The following is a 21092-nucleotide window of genomic DNA, read 5'->3' as shown; positions in this document are numbered from 1 at the left end:
TTACAAAGGCTTCATTGCAAGTCAACCGATATGAATTTTTCATTTAGTCTCTTTTGCTTTTATTTCCAGGATCCTTTAGACGATGTAAAGGCAGACTTCATAAGCACATAACACCTGTTGAAAGAGCATCTTCAAATGGCACTTCAGCACATGCCTTTTAATAAAAACACACCAGAAAAATTTATCTAAGACATCACGTCAGAAGAACAGAACAGTACATCCTTCCCTAGAATGCTGCTTATATCCAGTCATGATAATCCAGGCCACCCCCTCCCTAAGTGCTGTTCTGTTTGTGTTTACTTTCCTTGAAGGAGAGGAGAAAGATTCTGTTCTGCGTTCTTTCTCCATCCATTATCACCATCTTCCTGAGCTGGATTTCAGCTAGGGACAACGGGAGATTCAGAAGCATTTCTCCATCTTCAGAATTTAACAGCCTAATTTAACATTGCAATTTCTGCTGGAACTGTTATCTGCAACATGAAACAAAGTACAGTGCATATACACACCTACAGGTTATGTATCAGGAGATGCAATTTCAGTGTAAGCTGCCAAACCCACCCAAAGCATGTTTACTTTAACTGTCTCAAGTTCAAAAGCAGCAAGGCCACAGTAGCAGAAGCTTCAGTTCAGTCCCTACACACCCGTTCGCACTTCCTGAACCACGTGGATAGTCCCACAGCATCTGCAACCGGTACCCTCATCTGCTCCTCAAAACTGGCAGGAATAAGGCTGAACAAAGAGACTTGCCAGTACAAAAATTCCTCCAAGACAGGCTTAACAACTCAGTAACCTGCTAATCGTATGAACAGCTTTCTGAGAAGGGTGAAACGTGAAAAAGATGGGAACTGGCTTCTCCTTATACCGAGTTGGAGAGATTAAACAGCACTGCTTGCCTGGCCCTCCCATGGAGCCCTCCGAAAGGTCATGAAGCTAAGTGGAAAGGTCTGTTCTAATGCAAAACACTTACTGTAGCTCGTATGTGGACAGCCACACTGTCCACACACACGAGATCCATGTTCTCACAAATACCAGCCCCTATGGCTGGTTGGGGTATGACCCTGCAGCACACGACATTTATTCCTCCACGTGCTGTGGGAGATTCCAGCTTCAGCTCAGACAGGAAATGGGAGGGTGCAGATAAGGGCAACTGTTGCCCTCTAAGTACAACAGGTGAAACACCAACCCAACAGAAAGAGGAACAGCCTCTAATTTACAATCTCAGCCACGTCAGCTCCTCTCGGCTGAAGGCACTAACATGCTTAGGAAGGAGTGCTGGGGGAGCATGCGTGCATGCACGTGCACACAAGTACAGCAACGCCCTGGCAGCAGCACAAGCTGTACAAGCTGTGTGGAGGAGCATTTTTGCAAGGTTAGAGAATTACTCAGGTGAGCTCTTGATTCTTGCTTTTTTCTTCCATTTTTATTCAGTAGATGGCCATGCACTTAAAGAATGTATAAAAATTCACTAATTAGCTTAATACACTTAACAAAAGAGAACAATACAGAAGAGATTAAATTTCAATAAACAGCTTCTTGCAACTGGTGAGTCTTTTTTTATAGCTCTGTGTATATTCTATTGACTCCTGGAAACAATCTCAGAACAGGAAACAGATAAGTCGAAAGTCTTAGAATTATGCATTCCTAATTAGATAAGACATTTCTTTCTTGAAAATAATGTGAAACAGAAATAACAAAGCAAAATAAGAACAATCTCCTTTGTGCAGCACAGAGATTACATCATTATTCATATGAATTCCTCACACATTCTGCACTGGCCCGGCATTTTCCCTTTTCAGAAAAGCTTCCAGACAATCTCATAAATGGTTAAAGCTTAAAAAAAAAAAAAAAAGAGAAAAATCCTCCTTGTTAAAGAATAAAGCAGTGCAAATGAAACTGAAAGACTCTACATACACAAGGGCTTCAACAGCTAAATAATAATCCTTCAGCCCGGATGAAAAACTGAAACAGACAGTTGGAGGCATTTTAATAAATGTGTTTAATGTTCCCACTCAGCTCAAAGAAAATCAGTTGCAAAATGTGCACTAAAAGCAAGAGTGAGTTTTAGTGATTTAAGGATGCTGAAAGCCATAATGCTGTAAAAAATGGCCAGATGTTCCAGGAATACTACGATATTCTGCAATTCCTTTCAAAGTTAAAAAAAGAAAGAAAAGAAAAAAAAAGCCGCACTAAAAATAACCCTGCTCCTTTTCAAGTCACTTCTCAAAATAGCCTGCACTATTAAAAAAAAAAAAAAAAAAAAAAAAGCCTGCGTCCACCAGTTGAGATGAAGTGAGGAAAGACGGCAGCGGCCACGCGCTCCACAGCCACACTCCCAGTACAGCCCAGCATAGGCCAGTACAGCCCAGGCTGGAGGTGCCGGGGCAGGGACAGGAGAGGCGGTACGGTGTGCGCAGCCATGATGCGCAGGCACAGCTCTGCCTCCGCACCAGCCGCCACTGCCGTCTGCTGTTACCAGGCGAGCGCAGCCAATCGCCGTCTGCAGAGAGCACAAGATGGCCTTTGAACTCCCCACCAGCAACTTCCTGCTGTTTTTAGAGTACACACAGTGCAATGCAGTATGTCTGTCAGCTATGCGGCACAAAGGAACAGCCATTTTGTGACTGAACTGGACCCGCACCAAAATGCCAGGCAGTGCAGCCTTCTCCTCTCCTTTCAGAGCAAACTGGGGATTCCTGAGCCCTACCGAAACAAAAAAGCGATGCCCTCTGCCTTCAGCAACAGCAAGGGAAGGCAATTTTTGTTTAATGTCTTCATTTCCCTCCTCCCTCCCCTCCCCAGTCCTCTTTCACATGTAACTACATCTTCATAAAATGGCTGCCAGGCAAAAGGAGGGTGTTCTGCTCTGTGGAGGCTGCAGCACACGCTGCAGAGCGCTCTGCCTCTGTAAGGTGACTGCTGAGCAAAACCACGCCATTTCAGACCTCAGACTGCCAGCTCTCTGAACAGAAAACAGGTTGAGATCTAACCCACCGCAACCTCTTTTTAATGCCCCAAACCCCAATGTTTTAGTGCAAGCAAAAGCAAGAGCTGGATACAGACACAAAGGTTTTGTTCAGGCCTGCAGCTTCCCTAGCGAAACAACATTCCCACCCTGGGGTATTTAGAAGTTGCAAGAGCAACTGCAACATATTGCAGGTAGAGGAACAATGTATCCACCATGTATTACTTCCCTAGAAAACTCACTCCTGAACTTCAGGGGGTGTCCAGCCTGCCTCTCACCTCTGCGGTTCCCACGAGGGTAGCACCATGGATGCACCCTCTGGTACCACCTGCCAGCATAGAAGATTCTAGAAAATATCTCAAGGTTTGTTTCAAGTATTTAATGCAAGTCCCAGATACAGAGATGGTGGTTATCAGTAGCTGCAGTATCCCAATTTTTATCCTAGGTGGAAAAAGTTGCATGAAATCAATCAACTTGAAGTTTGGAAAGCTCTACCGTCAATACCCAAAGGACAGGTGTTGCTGTTCCTTTAGAAAGGCTAGAGTACACCCCTCAGCTTACACACTGTGAAGAGTTAACACCATTTCCCTCCCCCAAGGACAATTGTCTGTTTGGAGACAATTCTCAAGTACTTCTGTTTATTCAGCATGTGCCCTTGCACTTTCTTCAGACTGGAATGATAGGAGTGAATTCCATAGTCCCCAGTTAGCAACACTATGGTGGCTCATGAATTGCATTTTCTCCTGCTTTAACGCTTCCCTCTATTCCAGTGTTTTTGCTTCTTGTGATGGGAACATGCTACAACTACCTTTTCCACCCATCCCCATCACCCAGGCCTCCCACCAGGGTTTCTGAAACAGACTTCATGTATCTCCATGGATGCTGAGTTGGTCTCATAACTGGAGAAAGCTGGCCAGTAGCACGTGAAGTGCAGACAGCAGAACATTTCTGGGCTACAGTAAAGAAAAGTAGTGGCTTCACTTCCTAGAAATCATTTCCCCTACAACTTCAAGTCAACCTCAGGAAGTGAAGCCCATTTTACGACATTCAGCTGACTCACAGCTCAGAAATAAGCTCAACAGAGCTCACTTACAAATATCCTGTGCTCAATTGTTTCCACACTTCAGGTGAGTGGATGTTACCCACAAAGTTTATCTTGAGAACAAATTGGGAAGGGGGAGAAGGGTAACCTCACACAATAGCCGTTGCATGTGAATCAATTGATCAACTGCGTGAAATAACCTTTCAATGAAAACACCAGAAGCACATATGAGACACTATGCAAATAAAACACCCCTAAGGACAAAAACCCCAAAGGTCGTCTTCCTGTCGAACTACTGCTGCGTGTCTCCAATTTCACCTCCTCCTTAGCACAGCATTTCTAACACCAACAAAATACCTCAATTTAGATTTCCTGAACAAAGTATACCTGTTATTGCTCTTGGTGACAATCTGTGCTTTAAAAAAGCATAAGAAATTAAATAACCTGAATCATAAGTAATTGTCCTAAAATTGACTTTAAGCAATATTTTCTGTGCATTATTTACACTAATACAAAGAGAACACGGTTCGAAAGTCTGATGTGTTTTTAAACTGCATTATTATAAAAGCTCTGTATAGGTGCTATGTGGTAATGCTTCAACAGTCCCTGAGGCTAATTCAGTTCATAATAATTTCAAATTAAACAAATTTACCCATATCCCTTTTAGGATTTAAAATTTGACTGCATTTTTAGTATATTCAGAATACCATCTGAGTTTATGCTAGGTTATAGTCATTTGATAATATATATATATTCCCACAGTATTTCAAGTTTGTGTGTTTAAGGAAGGTTAAATACTGGACATCAAGAATACTATTCAAACACCTGCAAACATCACAGAGCACGTGTAATACAACAGACAGTTCAGAATTCTTTTTTATTAATGTTGGTTAAAAAATATTGTAGACAAAACCAGAGAAAAAGAAACAGGCCATGATTCCATTAAAATTAACAAAATGCAAAACTCAAGTGTATTTACAAACTAGAAAACAAAAATGCATATTGTTTAATTTCCAGTTTTTGAAAAAGCAGACCCTTCAAATACAAAATGAGCAATTCCAGTAATACTACTTCTGCATTTCTCGCAAACAAACATTTCCAGTATTTCATACTTTTTCCACATCAAGTTAATAAAAATCTGTAAAGAATCTCATTATTCAAGAAAAATATGTAAAAACACTCCCAGCAAAAATACATTAAACACACAAGTAAAGCATTTGAAGCCTCTTGGTAACAGACCCAGTGTAGTTTTTATGATACGAAATGCTATTACCAGCAGGAGAAAGTCTGGATAAATTGTATAAAAATACTCTAAAATACCTAAACAGAACCAAAGTTCAACAAACCCAAATAAAATTTGAAGTAAGGGGTATCAGACAAACAGGCACTTTCCAGTTTATATTTTAAAATGAGCTTTTTTTCATTCATGTAACTTTTCCTTGTGTCTATTTACTATAATTTACTACTACACCAGGCTTCTGTATGGCCCTCAGTTAAAGTTTAGACTTCTGAGAATCTTCAAAGAAAAATCTGCCTTGTATGTAAAATGGTGCAATGCAGCAATGGCTAAACCGACAAGGTCATTTTTCACAGCACAAAAAACCTAAAAACTTAAATTCAAAAGCTGGAAAAACGTAATACAGAGGAAAGGGCTCCCCTGAATAGAGGTACAGTACCTTTTGACTATGACATGGGCCCTTAAGTCACAACACAACTTTCAGAAATTGCTACCAAAAAAAAATCAGGGTGTGGCATGCTAACAATCTCAAGGTCATTCCTTAAAAAGGAAGCAAAATCAGTAAAATGTTTTGTATTGAGCACTGACAGTAATCCAAGGCTGTCAAAGTAAGCAGGGTATTCACAGGTTTTACAAAAAAAAAAAAAAAAGAAAGTTGATAGATCATACCTCGATGCATTGCTGTGGACTGAACCCTCCTCTCCTTGGCTTTTGTCCTTATTTCTCATCATCTTTTTATTCTTAAATATTAAGAGGGGGTCAGGGGTGTCTGTTTGCTTTGAAGTCCTGTGCCCAGGTATTTACTGTCAAAAGTTGAAAGAAAGGTAAGGTCCCAGTTCGTTTCACTGGCTTTCATTATCAGGAACAAAGTCCTGACGCTGCAATGAGATTGTTATAACAATACACAACACTGATCAACACGGCAAAACGGAGATTTAAAACAAATAATCGTTTTTATAAGAAAAATCAGTGAATAAATGCAGCAGGGGAGCATCCTGCAAACTTTCCCAAAGTAACACTGGATGCAAATAATCTCTGTATCTTATTGCGTCATCCCAATACAGCTCAAATCGGTCGAAAATCAAAGTACTCAAAACGGCAGAAATCTAAAAATTATTACTATTAATTGCTCACCTACCTGATCCATGCACCGCCGCCAGCACCAAGTCGATGTTAGTTTCAGGTAGTGGAAAAACATTAGATCCAAAATATTTAGAGTTTTAATGATAAAATACAAATTTCAAAGAATGAAAAAAAAATATATATTCTAATCCCAAAAATATGCTGCCGATAAAGCAAAAGAAGCAATAATTAGTACAAAAATGTCCGGGGGAAAAAGCTCATTAGGAGAGCGCACAAAAATGGAGGTACGCCATGGCTTCTAAGCTGGAAAAACAACGACCTGGGCTCTCTCCACGGCTTCTTCTCTCCAGCAAAGCACGAAAAGGGAGCCCTCAAAAGCTGCTTTTCTGCCCGAAAAAGGTCCACTCGGCCCCCGATCAGTGCCTAGAAGAGGCAAGGGGCTGTGGGGGCCCCCTGAGGCTGCCCGAAAGTTAGGGAAAGTTGCGTAAAGTGTTGGGGAAGGCACGGAGCTGAGCGCGCTCTCTCTAAGGCACAGCCGCCATCTAGAGCTCCTTCCCAGCTCTGAGCTCTGCCTTTGATTGACACTCTCTACATTTACCCCACAACTCAGGTGATGTACCATAGACCCACCCCTTCATTTCTACCAAAAAAAGAGATAGCCTCCACCTAAAGGGTGCCTGCTACCCCCACAGCCCTGGCTCCTTCCAACTACCCCAGCTGAAGGGGCTCCTTAACCCCATGTGGCTCAGGCACCCTTTTGAAACCAGAAAGAAATGGAATTTGTGCCTTTTGTTTTAAAGATTTGCTAAATATTTCAGTGCCTGGGCTAAAATTACTTCCTCCCTGGACAGGAAGTGGTGCTGTTACAAGCCATTTTGAAAGAATGGAAGTGGAGCTAACAGCCATGCAGCCAGCAATAACCCACCTTGGGGCTCAGCCCACCCAAGGGGGTAGCTTTTTTTCAACTAAGGGGCAGTATCCCCAGACAACAGCTCCACCATTTGTCACCCAACACGTGCACATTAGGCTTGGGACACAGGCGTTGGGCACTCTGAAGAACGCTGCACATGGATGAGAGCCCCCTCCAGCTCCACAGCGCCTCCCTAGTGGTTCTCCCCAACAACAAAAAACCAACAGCTTACACTCTTTTCATCAGTGAGGCAAAGGCACGACTGCAAAATAAGTCTGGCACCATTAAAATGGTCATTTTGAAAGCCCATTCTTAACCCATGGACACTCAAAAGGAGATTTTAGCACAACCATTGAATTTTGAAGTCATATGATAGCCAATCTGTAGAACTGGAAACCAAGCAACATCTCAAGTACAACATCCTAACATTGAGAGGATGTATCACAGAGGAAATGGAGGCAATCTAAGCATCACCCAATCTCTGATATTCTGGCTAACAGTTGTCTCCCCACAAGAAACAGACTCAACGCACAAGGACATCTTGCATTATCTATCTGTAAGCATCACAACAAGACAGCAAAATCAAACACTGGGGGACTGGCTTGGGGCAATGGGCTAGTTTGGGCTTCCATGGAAACATCCATGTCACAGCATCCCAGCAGTCTGAAAACACTGGCTTCTATCAGTAGGAACATGGTAGTTCCCATCAACTCCTCCACACGCTGGCCATTCACATCCTCCAACAACCTGCCACCTTCCCACATCAAGAGGTTTGAGTGGATATACTCTGTTGCCACAGTCCATTTTAAAGAATTTCCGTTTAGCTATTATCTAGAGAAGATCCCTCATATCTAAACTACAAGAACTCAAAAACACAATGCAAAACCATTCCAAGCAATTTTGGACAACACTAAGGAAATTCATTATTCTGAACAGGGATCCCCCTTGAGGTTCATATCGGTACCCAACTCCACCATACAACACATGGCAAAACCAAACTTGAGCAACCATGTATCATCAAAACAGCTGGATTAAACAAGCATGAACAATTCACCATGGTAAAAATGGATATTTACAAAGAAGCCTGGGCAAGTCAAACAGTTAAACATACAATGGGGTTTAGTTTTGTTTGTATTTTGCTTGATTCCAAAAGAAAACACCTAGGTTATCCCAGCATCAGGCTTGTCATCTTGGCCCCTCCAGCATAAAACATACAACTATGGATTTCAGTTGAAACACACATGGGGAGGTGGCTACAGTTTAACAGTTTGATCCACACACAAAACTTGAAAGGCACTTGGTTTTTGAACATTAGATCCATTTTAAAATTCATTTGTAAAGGTTAAAGTGGCAATATCAAAAATAATCCCATTTTTTCACATCAAATACATGGTACAGTATCACACAGCAAAATCCACATTAAATAGCAGTGAAATAGACTGGACACTTGTGCAGAACAATTTTAAGACACAACAAACTCTTTAGAAAGCACATAGCCAAGGAAATGTATTGAAAAGCTTCTGTACCCATAGGCAACCAAAGCAGCATACCTCAAAAAGTTACACAAAACAATTCAGGTACTCATTCATTGTCATTTTTGCCCAGCCTTCAACTGGTATCAATTCCTCTTAAAATAACTTCAGAAAGTTCAGCAGAAACACCCCGACAATAAGCCAAGTACTGAAAAAACCCTAACATTAAGCACCTGAATTGAAAAAAACAGTGAATCAAAATTCACTGGCAGTCCATGGTAAAGTGAAGATAATTTGCAAATGAAAACCACATTTTAAGTAAAGTACAGCACAAAATATTACCTTGCCTTTAGTGCTTAACAGCTTAAGTATTTCTCACTTTAATAGCAACCAAAAATGTAACCCACTTCAATATCAACACAATAAAGAAATATTCAGCCAGAAAGGACAAACACAAAGTGTGAAAGAAACCAAAACCTTTTATTAAGTCACTTCAAAAAAATTACATTTTCTCCAAAGGCATAGCAACAGATCTCTTACCAAATGAATTTGCCTGTTAGGAATATAAGACCCAAAAGTAAAATTTCGCAGCCCAGTTCTCAACAGATCCATCTGTCAGATAGACATTGACACAGTCCCCTGATTAATTCAAGTGTAAAGTCCATTTTGATAGGATGATCACAACCCAGATCTTCTCTGGTTTAGTAATATGAGAGTCCACGTTTTAACATCCTTTTCTTGGACAGACACATCACAGCACTCATGCATTAGTCCATTTGCTCAACCTCTCAATCAACAGTGGAACTGCCATCTTGGTGTCTCATTCGTAGACTCCTTTTGACACTCTTCATCTGACTGGATTCTTTATGGAAAATTAAAAGAAAAATGCTGTTGGAATACAGATCACATCTTTATACTAAGACATTCAACTACTGTACCTTGAAAATAGTTCAAATATATAACTGATGCTTCATTCCTTATTACACACTCCAGAACATCTACTTTTATCACAAACAATGTCAAATCATTAGTTTAAGAGTTAAAAATATAAACTTTAACCAAAACTAGGAAGAAGTAGGGAAGGAACAATTAGAAGTTCAAGAACCCTTTCAGGCTCCATAAATTCCATTTGAAATTTCTCCATAGTGTTAAAACACTAGACAAATTAATTGCGGGGAATCGGAGATATTTGTCCTGGCAACCATCTTTATAAGACGGACTGATCTACTAAAGCTGATACTGATTAGTGGAAAACCAAGCTTAGAATAATAAGCCAAAATTTTTAACTATTGTCCATGCTCCTTTCTTCAAAGGTATAGATCCATCAAAGCCAATATAACAGGCATGAAAACTGGTTTCCTGTATACAGATGGTGACTGGAGACAACAAATTCCACCATCCTAACCCAGTTTTCCGGTTCACGAAAGGCATAGAGTGCAACAAGCAAACACACACGTACAAGCAAACGGAATGACTAGTTTAGTTACTGGTGGGAAAGGACATGTCACAAGTCAGATGAAAATGGTAACAAGTTATACTAGTTGCCTTTAGCAAGGCCACCATACTACTTCTGACCTAATTCCAACTTTTCATGTAACAGCAACCAACCCCACAGTTCAGTAACAAACCAAACTCATCATTCCACATGGATAAATACAAACCAAATACCCCCATAATTACATTTTTCTTCCAAAAAATATAAGCTCATGTACCCAAAAAAACTCACTATTCCTCCTCCTAACATGCAAAAATCAAGTATAGGAAGTTACTAAGTATTAAAAAACATCATTTTAAACCAATGCTAATCGCAGAAGAGACTGACATTCAAAAAAGTTTTAAAAGTCTTCATAATTTTGCATATATGCACTCCAATGTCAACTTATTCTTTTGAATGTGTATAGCTTTAACCTCATTTTAGTCTGACAACCAACTCCACCACTAAATTGTATCCCTGATAATCCTAGGCAGATTCTCACATGTAATGCAGGAATTGCCCTCAGCACAGCAAAAAAACAGTGGAGCCATCTAGTGGTCTCTGCCTCATCACTCCATTTTCCCCATTCTCACTGCAAAATAACCAGTTACAGCAAAGGAAACAGCAATGGAACCAGTGCAACAAGCCTCAGTCTGACTTGTCATAAAAGCCTATATGTCCTGTTTTATATTCCTCTACAGACTTCCTTGTTTCAAATACAATGGAAAACAAATACAGCACATAGAAGTGGAATGCATAATCTCGTAATTCACTTCACTTTGCAATGTGAACGTGAGCAGTTGTAATAGTATGCAATCATGGGATCATCTTATTTTCAGAACCAGAAATTGAACACTCAAGTTCGCAAAAACTATGTTTTAAGCACTCAACTCATGCTCAGTTAAGACTGGAATTAAGTATTTTGCAGCACTTTTCCCCAGCACTAAACTGAAAAAAATGGTTTTGGCTTTGTTTTGGTTTAGTGTTTTTAGTTCTTATTGGTATACTAGACTAATTGCAAATCCATTGAGGCATTTGAAGATAAATTAAAACTTTGAATTTTTTAATGCTAATGCCTTGACTGAGGTGCCAATATATTAAAAACCACCACAAGGTTGTCCACTATTGTCACTATCAAACAGACAGAAGTACCAATGTGAGTGCAGTGGAAACCCCATAAATATGACCTTAAAAGTAATTTTTATTGTTAGAAATAGTTATTGTAAGAAACCTAATGTAAGTAAATTTAATTACTGGCATCGGCTTTCCCCACCTCTTAAAAATGTAATTCAGCCATTTATTAGTCAACCTTGAAAGGTCCTTTTCAGTTGGGTTTGCCTCTTGCCTCAGACAATAATGAGATCTGCCCAAAGCAATTTACGGGCAAGTTTCCTTACTAGGTTCATCTACGTTTGGTTGAACCAAAAGCTTCACAAGTAACCCTGCCACATTCATCTTAAACTCTTCACTTGACCTTGTAGAATAATTAGCAGTAAACAGAACTGATGATGTATTATAATTAAGAAGGTGCTACCACAGCCCTTGTTCTAAAAGTTACTCATACATCTAAAAGATCCCACAGTAATGGCCAAAATGTTAACAGCACTCTGTACACCTTTTTGATGTGAAATCTACATTTGCTTTAGAAGATTTCACAGCACTTGTTTACTTATGAATTAAGGCACACTTTTCTAAGAAGATTCAATAATGTTGCAAAAATATACTTCTCTACTAAGAAATGTGCAGCAATCCTACGCTTAAGGTAGCCATCAAATAACCGCATTTTTTGCTAGATGACATGAACACTAAATTCCTTCCCTAACATCAGCTAGGCAGCATCCAATTTTTCTAGCTTTCTTATCCACTCTTTACTGCATTTGTTTCCAAACGTGTTATTTTGGTCCTGATAAATAAAGTACCTGGGTAATCATGTAATACTTCCAAAGTTTCCTTCAAATCACTGGTAACATCAACACTCCACATCAACAGACAACAACCATTCATAACCATCTCTAAAGGTTTAAGGCAACAGTTTCAAAAAACATGAGTTTAAATATTTCTCTTAATTTTTTTTTTTTTGCAATTCCTGATTTTTTTTGCTACATCTATTAAGAGGCCACAGCAAAAGGACATTTCTTATGGTCAAAACCATGGCTTCGGCAATTTTATGTCTATCAAAACCTTGCACTGTTTTAAGCATGAGACTGAAGGCCAATGACAACACAAGAAACACCCACACAAGTACAAGCCAAAAGACACCAATACAGTTGCAAAGTTTTCCAGTGAAATCTCTCACACTGAGGTTTAAACTTAAATCCCAAAGTGACATGCTGCTGAGTGAAGGGAATTCACTCCAACAGATGGAGCTGAATGGACAGAATGAGGTTCTGAGAAAAACAAACCTGAAGTTCTACACTTTCAAGTTCATTAAAGCCATATTTAATTCTCAAAGACATCTCTGGTAATTTCCACACTAGAGGAAAAAGCAGATGTGCTCCTTATTGACATCTACAGTCCATAATGATGTTCTTTCTGATGTTTAAAAGTAACTAAGTACTCTGGGCAGTCCTAAATCCACTTTCACCACTATAAATGGCTCAGTAAGAACAGTAGTAAAAGCAGAACTCATGTAGGATCAGCTTGTTTTAGCTAAGAAAGGCTGTTTGCCACGGTTCTCAGATTTAGATATTAATCTCAGGTAAGCCATGACTTCGTTAACAGATGCACTCTTCTGTGGGTATTATTTTTAAATAATAAATTTTATTGCATTAAAAGAAGTATGCCAACTTCAATACAGTTCCTGATGTTCTGAAGTATTTTACTCCTTCTATTAACAAAAAAATATGAAAAATCAGTGCTTCAACTGAACATTATCTACGTTAACCAGAGAGGGCAATACTAGATTACGATCCATACATGTGGATGTTTTTACAAATGCATTTTGAAGCAACTTCTTTTGAAGAAGTTTCCAAGACAGTTAAAATTTGTACATTCACTCCCTCCTTTAGATAAGGATAACAGAGAAGGATGGAAGAATTGCTCAGTGTTTAACGGAAAAGCCAAATTCCTGTTCTAGAAACAAGATCTGACAACAAACCAGCAAGGAGAAAAAACAGAAAAAATGCACAAAGACACAGGAAAGAAAGATTAATATAGAAATGGAACTCGAGTCACACGTTTAGAGAGCATAGCAAGTGATCGGGGGAAAAAAGGCAACAGTGGACAGCATAGGAAGAGTTTTGAGGAACAACTGGAAGGGACAACATTAACTTCTAACACTGCAAGAAACAGAGTCCTACAGATACCTGCAGTGGGATAAACAGCTTAAGACTTCTGAAAGAACAAATACAACTTAGAGAACACAGTAGTAGAAGACATGAAACGCTAAGCAAAAAACTGAGCAAATGTACACACCATTAAGAGCTGAATTCCTCAAAGTTCATAAATTCTACTGTTTTGCTTCACAACGGGAAAGAGTGATAAAAATGGTTCAAAATGAAACATAGCGAAGAGCAGCACATGGCCACAATAACACAGCTTACTGAGGTTTGCACCTTTACCCTCACAACCCCTTCCTTTCAAAAGCACTCTCACATCATGTGATTAGACCACAAGAAAGCACAGGACTGTGGAGCACAGAGAGTAACTGCTTTTCTCGCACCTGAGCCAGCATAGATGGAAGTTTATAGCAGTTAAGTATGGTTGGTGATGGTCTCTGCTAACTGGTCAGTTAAAATCACTACTGTATATCCACTGAAAGAGTATTTTTGCCTCTTGGAACAACAGTTCCTCAATCTGCCCGCAACCTAATGAAGGCATTGCTCAATCAGGTATCATGTCATACTAAAAGAACTGTTTCCAAGAAACAGTCTCTTTTAAAGAAAAGCATATATTCTGAAGCATAGTTCTACAGGAACATAGCTTCCCACTAGAAGAAGTTCATTCATGTACACAAAATCCAACGGATCCCTAATCAAAAATGTAGACTCAGTAAGTCTGAATTTTAAGCAGACAGGAAGACAGAAGGACTTGGGTCCTTCTAGAGACAACTCCCAAGAGAGTCACAGAACATACCTGAGATAACAAGAGGTCATCAAGACCAAGTTCCTACTAGTAAAGGAAACTGGAGAAAATCCTATCCCCATATTCATCCAGCATAGAACACAACATATTTTTCTACTCAAGCTTGCCAATTTTGCATTTTGACTGTATCAGGAATGGTTCCTAAACAAAGTCTACCAGCTAGAAGTGTAACACAGGAAACTACATCAACATTACATATCATTTTCCACAAAGCTAAAGCTTTATGAATGAAGAATAGAAACAGAACCATCATGGAAGAGAAGACAGTTAGTATCTGCTCAAAGATCCTCATGAATCCTGATAGGAGCATAAAAGGACAATATAAAATGCTTGTAAGACAAGTTCTTCCTTCTATACTTTCCACACCACTTGTTATCCAAATTGTATGTGGTAATTCTCTGCAGAGGCAGACATTTGCATACCACACCCTTCTAAACAAGCAAACCTATGATTTAATAATCCTCAATGAAATATGGAATCAAATCACAGAAGCAGAAGACCAAAGAACTACAGTCAGATACAGAAGCTGTTCTCCAGCGAGACATGTTGAGAGTACTATCCAAGCATAGCTTCATTTCCTATGAGCCCAGTAAGAATGCTTCTATGATCCTTCTAACAGAGCCTTCTAGAAACACATATGTGCACACAGACACACTTTAAGGAACTTCAGAACGTATTCACTCAAAACCATCATCAAGTTAAACATTACAACCATGTGTGTTCATTGGTTTTTTTTAAAGCTAAAAAGTAAATGTTATTAGGAATAACAACTTACCAGTGCTTCAATCAAGAGCAGTTATTTTGCTTAGAGTGAGTAAATCAATTTCCTCAACACATCTGTAGGGAAATTATATATTAAACACTTGTATTAAAAACAAATGAAAAAATAAAGATCAGAGCACTAGCCTAAGACTATTACAAAAGCCCTATCCTCAAAAAAAAAAAAAAAAACCAACATTGCCAGCAGATCATAGCACAAAGTACAAAAGACATTTTATAAGTCTGAAGTACAACTAGGCAACCTGTTATCGAAGAACCTGTGCAAACCACCCAAGAGATTCAGACTCATTCCTGTACAGAAATCCCTTGAGAAACAAAGTAGCAAAAAGTTATTTTTCAAAAATTTTTAAAAATATCAGTTGAGCATCGAGTAAAAGCATGCTGACACTAACTGATCTGCCCTTCCCATAATAGTAATTAAGTTACTAATTTTACTAAGAAGTGGTATCAACTAGACGCAGTGAAATTTAACACACCAGTATGGAACAAGTTATCTATGGTGTATGTCAAAGTTATCCATATACAGCAAGGCCAAATTTGAAAACTCAACTCAAAATGCTTATTGGCAACCCACATCAATAAACATTTAATCAAAATCACTTTAAGCAGAGGTAGTAAAATTAAAACGAGACCTAAAACCCTAAATCAGCTCATTAACTCCCCCCTTTTTTACTGTAAAATTCAACTGCTTCTCTCTCATCTCTCAGAATCTACTTATATCGGAATACAGCCTCAAACATGTAAAAATTAATGAATCTATTGAGTGATATCACACAGTGCATACTTTTCTATAATCTTCTAGATTCTCCTCTTCAAACTCACAGCTACTCAGATGTGAATAAAGAACAAAAGCTGTGATGAACAGAACTAATTTCTTTGTTGATACAATTTACATGAAATTATTAATGTAAAAAAAAGATCCCTTTAGAAAGGGGGAACAATAACAAATCATAGTAGTAAATTCACACAAACATGTACAGCATCCAAAAGAACATGAAATTTAGAGGCAGAAAACATGCATTTCAAGTGTGATACAACAGCTGCTAGTAAATGGAAGCACAAAACTGAAGCACTTCTAAAATGGTGGATGGACACGTTGTAGAGGAAACACAACATGGTTGCTGGACTTCGATCATCCAAGAGGCATCTATCAGTCATGCAAAGTGTAAGGCCCTTTAAATCTCCTGTCCTGTATGTACCATTTCACTCAAAGTCACTTATAAACTACAATTTAATATACGAGGACTACGTACAGTTCATGGTTTAAAGATTTTCAGCTTATTGTTCTCAGCCATTTTTAATATTTAAAGCACAGGTAAACATACATTATCTGTATTCAAGTTGGTTCCTGTTCTCTAACTTTGGAGTTAGCATCCAGTTATAATTTCAAAGATGCTTTACTGAGGATACTTAACATGGCTTTGTATCATCACAGCAGAATAGCTTCCTCTACTGAAAAAGTTAAGACTCAGAGTGCATTCTTCTGACATTAACAAAATTTTGCAGAAGGAATTTTATTTGCCAGGGTGGTATCACTTGGTGGTAATAAGAATTCTCTACTCTGAAATGAATGGATGAACCAAACAATGAGTTTTATAAAAACACATCAAGATCTTAACGTATTACATTTCATTCATATGATCAAGTGACCGTTCTTCTGCCTTTATAAAATACACCACTGTATTTTGAGTTTTCAAATTTTAATATCCAAAACACATCCACTTCTGAAATACAGAATGCATCGTTAAAGCTGAAGGCTTATGCTAAGAGTCATAAACTATAAAGCTCATAAATAAAACTTTCAGCGCAAAAAATTAGCCTTTCATATTAACACCTGCATTTATTGTACTTGTTCTAGTCCCTGTGCGATTAAAAACAAAAAGCATGGATTTACTTTTTTTCAGCTAGACATAGCTGTGGCTTATATTTATTTTTAAATTATAGAACGAGATATCGTAAGTATGGTATGGTCTATGCCACACAAAACATGCCTTGCATCACAGGTCCTTGACTTCTTCACCAAAAGCCTCACCCTATTAAGAATCAGGAAAGCTTATCTTATTTTACAGCATGAGGTGAGGCCAGATGCTTTAAAGCTATTTATCTGACATCAGGTACTTTCTCTTAATAAAAGTATTTTGGCGAAGATGACATATTATCACAGGACAGTTTTTCCACATAAGCTGTCAATGCTACAAATAAAGCCTACGAGAATATTTAACGTGGCTTTATATCATGACAGAGGAAAAGCATCCTAGGCCAAAAAAGTTAAGACTTGACCAGAGAACATTCTTCTGACCCTCACAATCCTCATTAGCGTGCCACAGGGTGGTCACAAACTTAAAACTTTCCTCAGGTCCCCAGTAGTGTGCCTCTAGCCTACTAAGGTCTACCCAACCAAAAGATCAAATGGCCATTTACTAGACGAAAACATGTTGTTCTTGCAATGAAAGAGCGCTCCAAAGAGCTCAGAAAAGTAATGAGGGACATTTAATATTTTTTTTATTATAATATCTATTCACCACGAAGAGTATCATGGCAATATAGGGAATATGCAAGAAAATCGAAATCAAAGCCATCAATTTCATATTCAACATTAAATGCTCAAGTCAGTCAAGATGACACCTGCTCTTAAGCACTGGGGTTATTTTTTTAAGAGCGGGACAATTAAAAGTTACAGCTTTAGACATTAGGAACACAAGTCTTAAGTTTGACAAGTTCAGCCCCATCATTACTATTGGACTTAAGTGACTGAGGCTAGTCTTGCCTGCACCATAATAAATTGTTCAAAATCTCATAGTTCTGATCCTCGAAGTTGAAAATGGACATAGGATTTCAAGTATGTTCCTGTCATTCTTCTCAAGGTCCCAGATCATTTCTAACACAAACCTGTAATTCTCAAGCTTCACACCAGACAGTTACAAGTTCTACAAAATACCTAATAACCTTGTTAGTTAGCTGAGTTTTGTTGCAAGACTTCCATGATGTACAGCCCATCTATTATCTATAAACATTATATGAATTCTGCTTAGCAGTGACTTATTGCAGATAAAGGTTTATTACAATCTAAACAGACATTTATAAAAAGTTTATGCAAAACTGGTTTACGAGTTCTGTTATATGAACGGGCTGAAGCCTTCATCCAAGCCAAAGAAAAGAGCTGCAGTCAGGTAGAGGTTCACAAGATCTCTATTCTTAAGTTGTCACAACAGACCACGTAATTTTTAGAAGTGAATTATCAAGAGTATTTTTGAGAGTCCTGATACACGTCTTCATCAAGACGCCTTACGCTTTGAGGTCCTGAATATGTATTGAAGTATATTAGCATGGTAAGCTGTGAAAAGGAACCAGTTAAGACAGGCAAACAAGATCCCCAACTTTTAATTACACAATGCTGAAAGCATGACTAGAATCCAACATGTTACTCTGTCTCCAACTGAAGAAGTTTAAATGTGAAAGAAAAATAATAATCTAATATTAGAAAGCTTAATTGTTCATGCTGCAAGATGGACAGCAAGATACTTCAACAAGGCTTCAACATTTCAACACTGGAGAAGAGTGACTGACATAGAACATGCGTGATCTATATTTTTGCATGAATAACTGCAATCGGCTTGTCTCCTATTACTTTAACTTCGAATGACTTGAAGATCAAATGTCTAGCCAATTAAAACTTTTTTCTTAAGAGTAAGTTATCACTTTAGAGTAAAGATTACACTGAAAAGAGAATTGCTAAGTTTATTGTATAAGAACAAATAATTGGAAAGGAAAAGCTTGTGGCAGTTGCTAATGAACCAATACCTTGAATTGAAGGAAAGTAATTGCTGAAGAGCAATTAGACTGAAAGTCCTCAGCAGAGATGGCAATCTTCATAAACACAGCTTTATTTTACAACATGTTGACATTGTCATTTTAAACCCTTATTTAAGGGTGACCATAAAAATCTCAGAAGATGTGTAAGGAGGCATTAACATTACTGTATTTAGTACACAGGAACAATTTGCAAATACACCAAAACTTGAAATAAAATTCAACGAAGTAAAACATAGTATCTTAAACTGTCAATGTTTATTTTGCTTTTCTTAAAAAAAATTACTTGCAGGATAACTAAAAAGAAAAAAAAAAGAAAACTGACACAGCATAACGTACCTGGTAAGCACACAGGAATTTTGCTCAAGGTCTTTTACCCAATCAGCCATCAATCTTTCAAAGTAAGGACAGTATCCAGCAATGGCCTTTAAAGGAAAAAAAAACACAAACAGGTTTGTGTGAAAACAAGGGTTTGTACAGAATTTTACCCACCATTCTGAAGTTCAAAACATTTCTGGCGTCTGACAATTAACAAAAATTCTACCCTTGCTAAGCCTTAGAACTCAGGTTGCCAAAAACCAAGAAATAGCCCCCAAAAATCTCTTTCTATATGAATACCTGAAGTCTCAGGTCATCATTGCTATACACAAATTCCCCAAGGGCTAACACTATGAACTCATTTAATACAAAAGCCAAACAATTTTGAAAGTTCAATGCACATTTTCACTGGTGAAATGGGACATACAGAACTTCTGGATTTGTATGAAAACACTGCCATTCCCCACCAAATACAACACGTATGTACATGTATAGACACTAAAAACCAACAACCCACTTACTAAACAGCTTTAGTGAACTAAAATTTATTCACAAGTAGTAGCACAAACATATTATTGTAAAACAACCTACTCATTTTTCCAAAAAAATAGCTTTCAGAAAGTCCAGATAATTTATAAAATGCAACCCTTCCAATGTAAAAATGATATTTTTTTCCCCATCTGCATAGTAGAGAAAAAGCAAATCCCGAGATCAAAAAAATCAACAAGGAAATGAACGTATTACCACAAGTTATAACCACTCTTACCTAAGAAAAACCAGGTATCAATGATTCTTCTGGAAGTCAGTCAGGAAATAAAGTATTGTTCATGGAATTCTACCTAAAAAAAAGAAAGTACAGAAATTTTCAGCATTATGCGTTAGAACAGAAGAACAAGTCAGATTTTTGAAATTTACTGATCTTTACATAATTATTAAGTTAGGAAAAACTTATGATTGCAGTAACAGTATCTTTAGAACTCAACTCTAAAAATAAAAGTATGGGTAGCAGTACATACTTGGCTCAAGGAAAACACTGGAGAAGAGTGACTGACATAGAACATGCGTGATCTATATTTTTGCATGAATAACTGCAATCGGCTTGTCTCCTATTACTTTAACTTCGAATGACTTGAAGATCAAATGTCTAGCCAATTAAAACTTTTTTCTTAAGAGTAAGTTATCACACAATACCTCTCAGTTCTTGCACTTTTTTCCACATTAAAGTCTTTAGAAGAAGGCTATGCAAAATTAAATAAAACCTCTAGTGATAGCAAACTGATTTTAAAATGGCTTCTGTCATCAGCTTCTCTGAGTTTTAAGTCATAAGTTACTTGATCTCTCCCAAAAAGGTATCATTTTTGCCCTTCAGAATATGGTTTTAAATCCTTCAGCTTCTTTAACCTTTAATCAGATCCCAAACTACGCTCTTTAACACAAGGAACGCCATATTTGCACTACCTCTAGCCAACTTTTCTCCGCTTTTGTGAAAAGGCTTAACATTTTATTTTGCAGCAGTTCTATTTATTACCACTATTTACATACTCTAGAATAAGTAAAATCTTTCTGTAAATACGTCGGCAATTTAAAAAAAATGCACATTTTAGTGTTACATTAAAAGGTGTCTATATATAAATTAAAATTCCTACACCTTTTACATATATCTCAACAATGTATAACTATTAACTAAAACACATTACAAATTGAGAGCAATTTCTTTTCAGAGACATTTAGTTGTTATTTTATTTTCAGTAGCTGAAAGAAACAAGTCAAACCTATTTAAAAAGCTATCCCTTAAAATATTGAAAAAAAAGAAAAATACGGCAGACACCTACCTAAAGCTAGAACTTTCTTTTCATCAAAGTGTGTATGTCAGAACCTGTTCTACAGTGCAGAACCATTGCTGGGGTTATAAAACCACAAT

The 21092-nt window shown here is 37.9% G+C and overlaps 1 protein-coding gene across 4 annotated transcripts in view; it reads right to left on the bottom strand.

Moving 5' to 3' along the window:
* The window catches only part of CHD2 (chromodomain helicase DNA binding protein 2), a 57001-nt gene extending 49227 nt beyond the window's left edge, over positions 1-7774 (bottom strand). For 2 of the 4 annotated variants that reach the window (XM_069866537.1, XM_069866540.1), the window contains exons 1-2: positions 6380-7774; positions 5911-6044 (exon numbers count right to left, since the gene is read on the bottom strand). In XM_069866537.1, the coding sequence (XP_069722638.1) occupies positions 5911-5972 (62 nt within the window). In that variant the 5' untranslated portion in view covers positions 5973-6044; positions 6380-7774. The other 2 variants (XM_069866539.1, XM_069866538.1) reach the window with 2 other exon arrangements.
* Between the last annotated feature and the right edge of the window lie 13318 nt (positions 7775-21092).

This window comes from Phaenicophaeus curvirostris, chromosome 12 (assembly GCF_032191515.1).
Source record: "Phaenicophaeus curvirostris isolate KB17595 chromosome 12, BPBGC_Pcur_1.0, whole genome shotgun sequence".
Lineage (NCBI taxonomy): Eukaryota > Metazoa > Chordata > Aves > Cuculiformes > Cuculidae > Phaenicophaeus > Phaenicophaeus curvirostris.
This window is presented reverse-complemented; position numbering and strand designations above follow the sequence as displayed.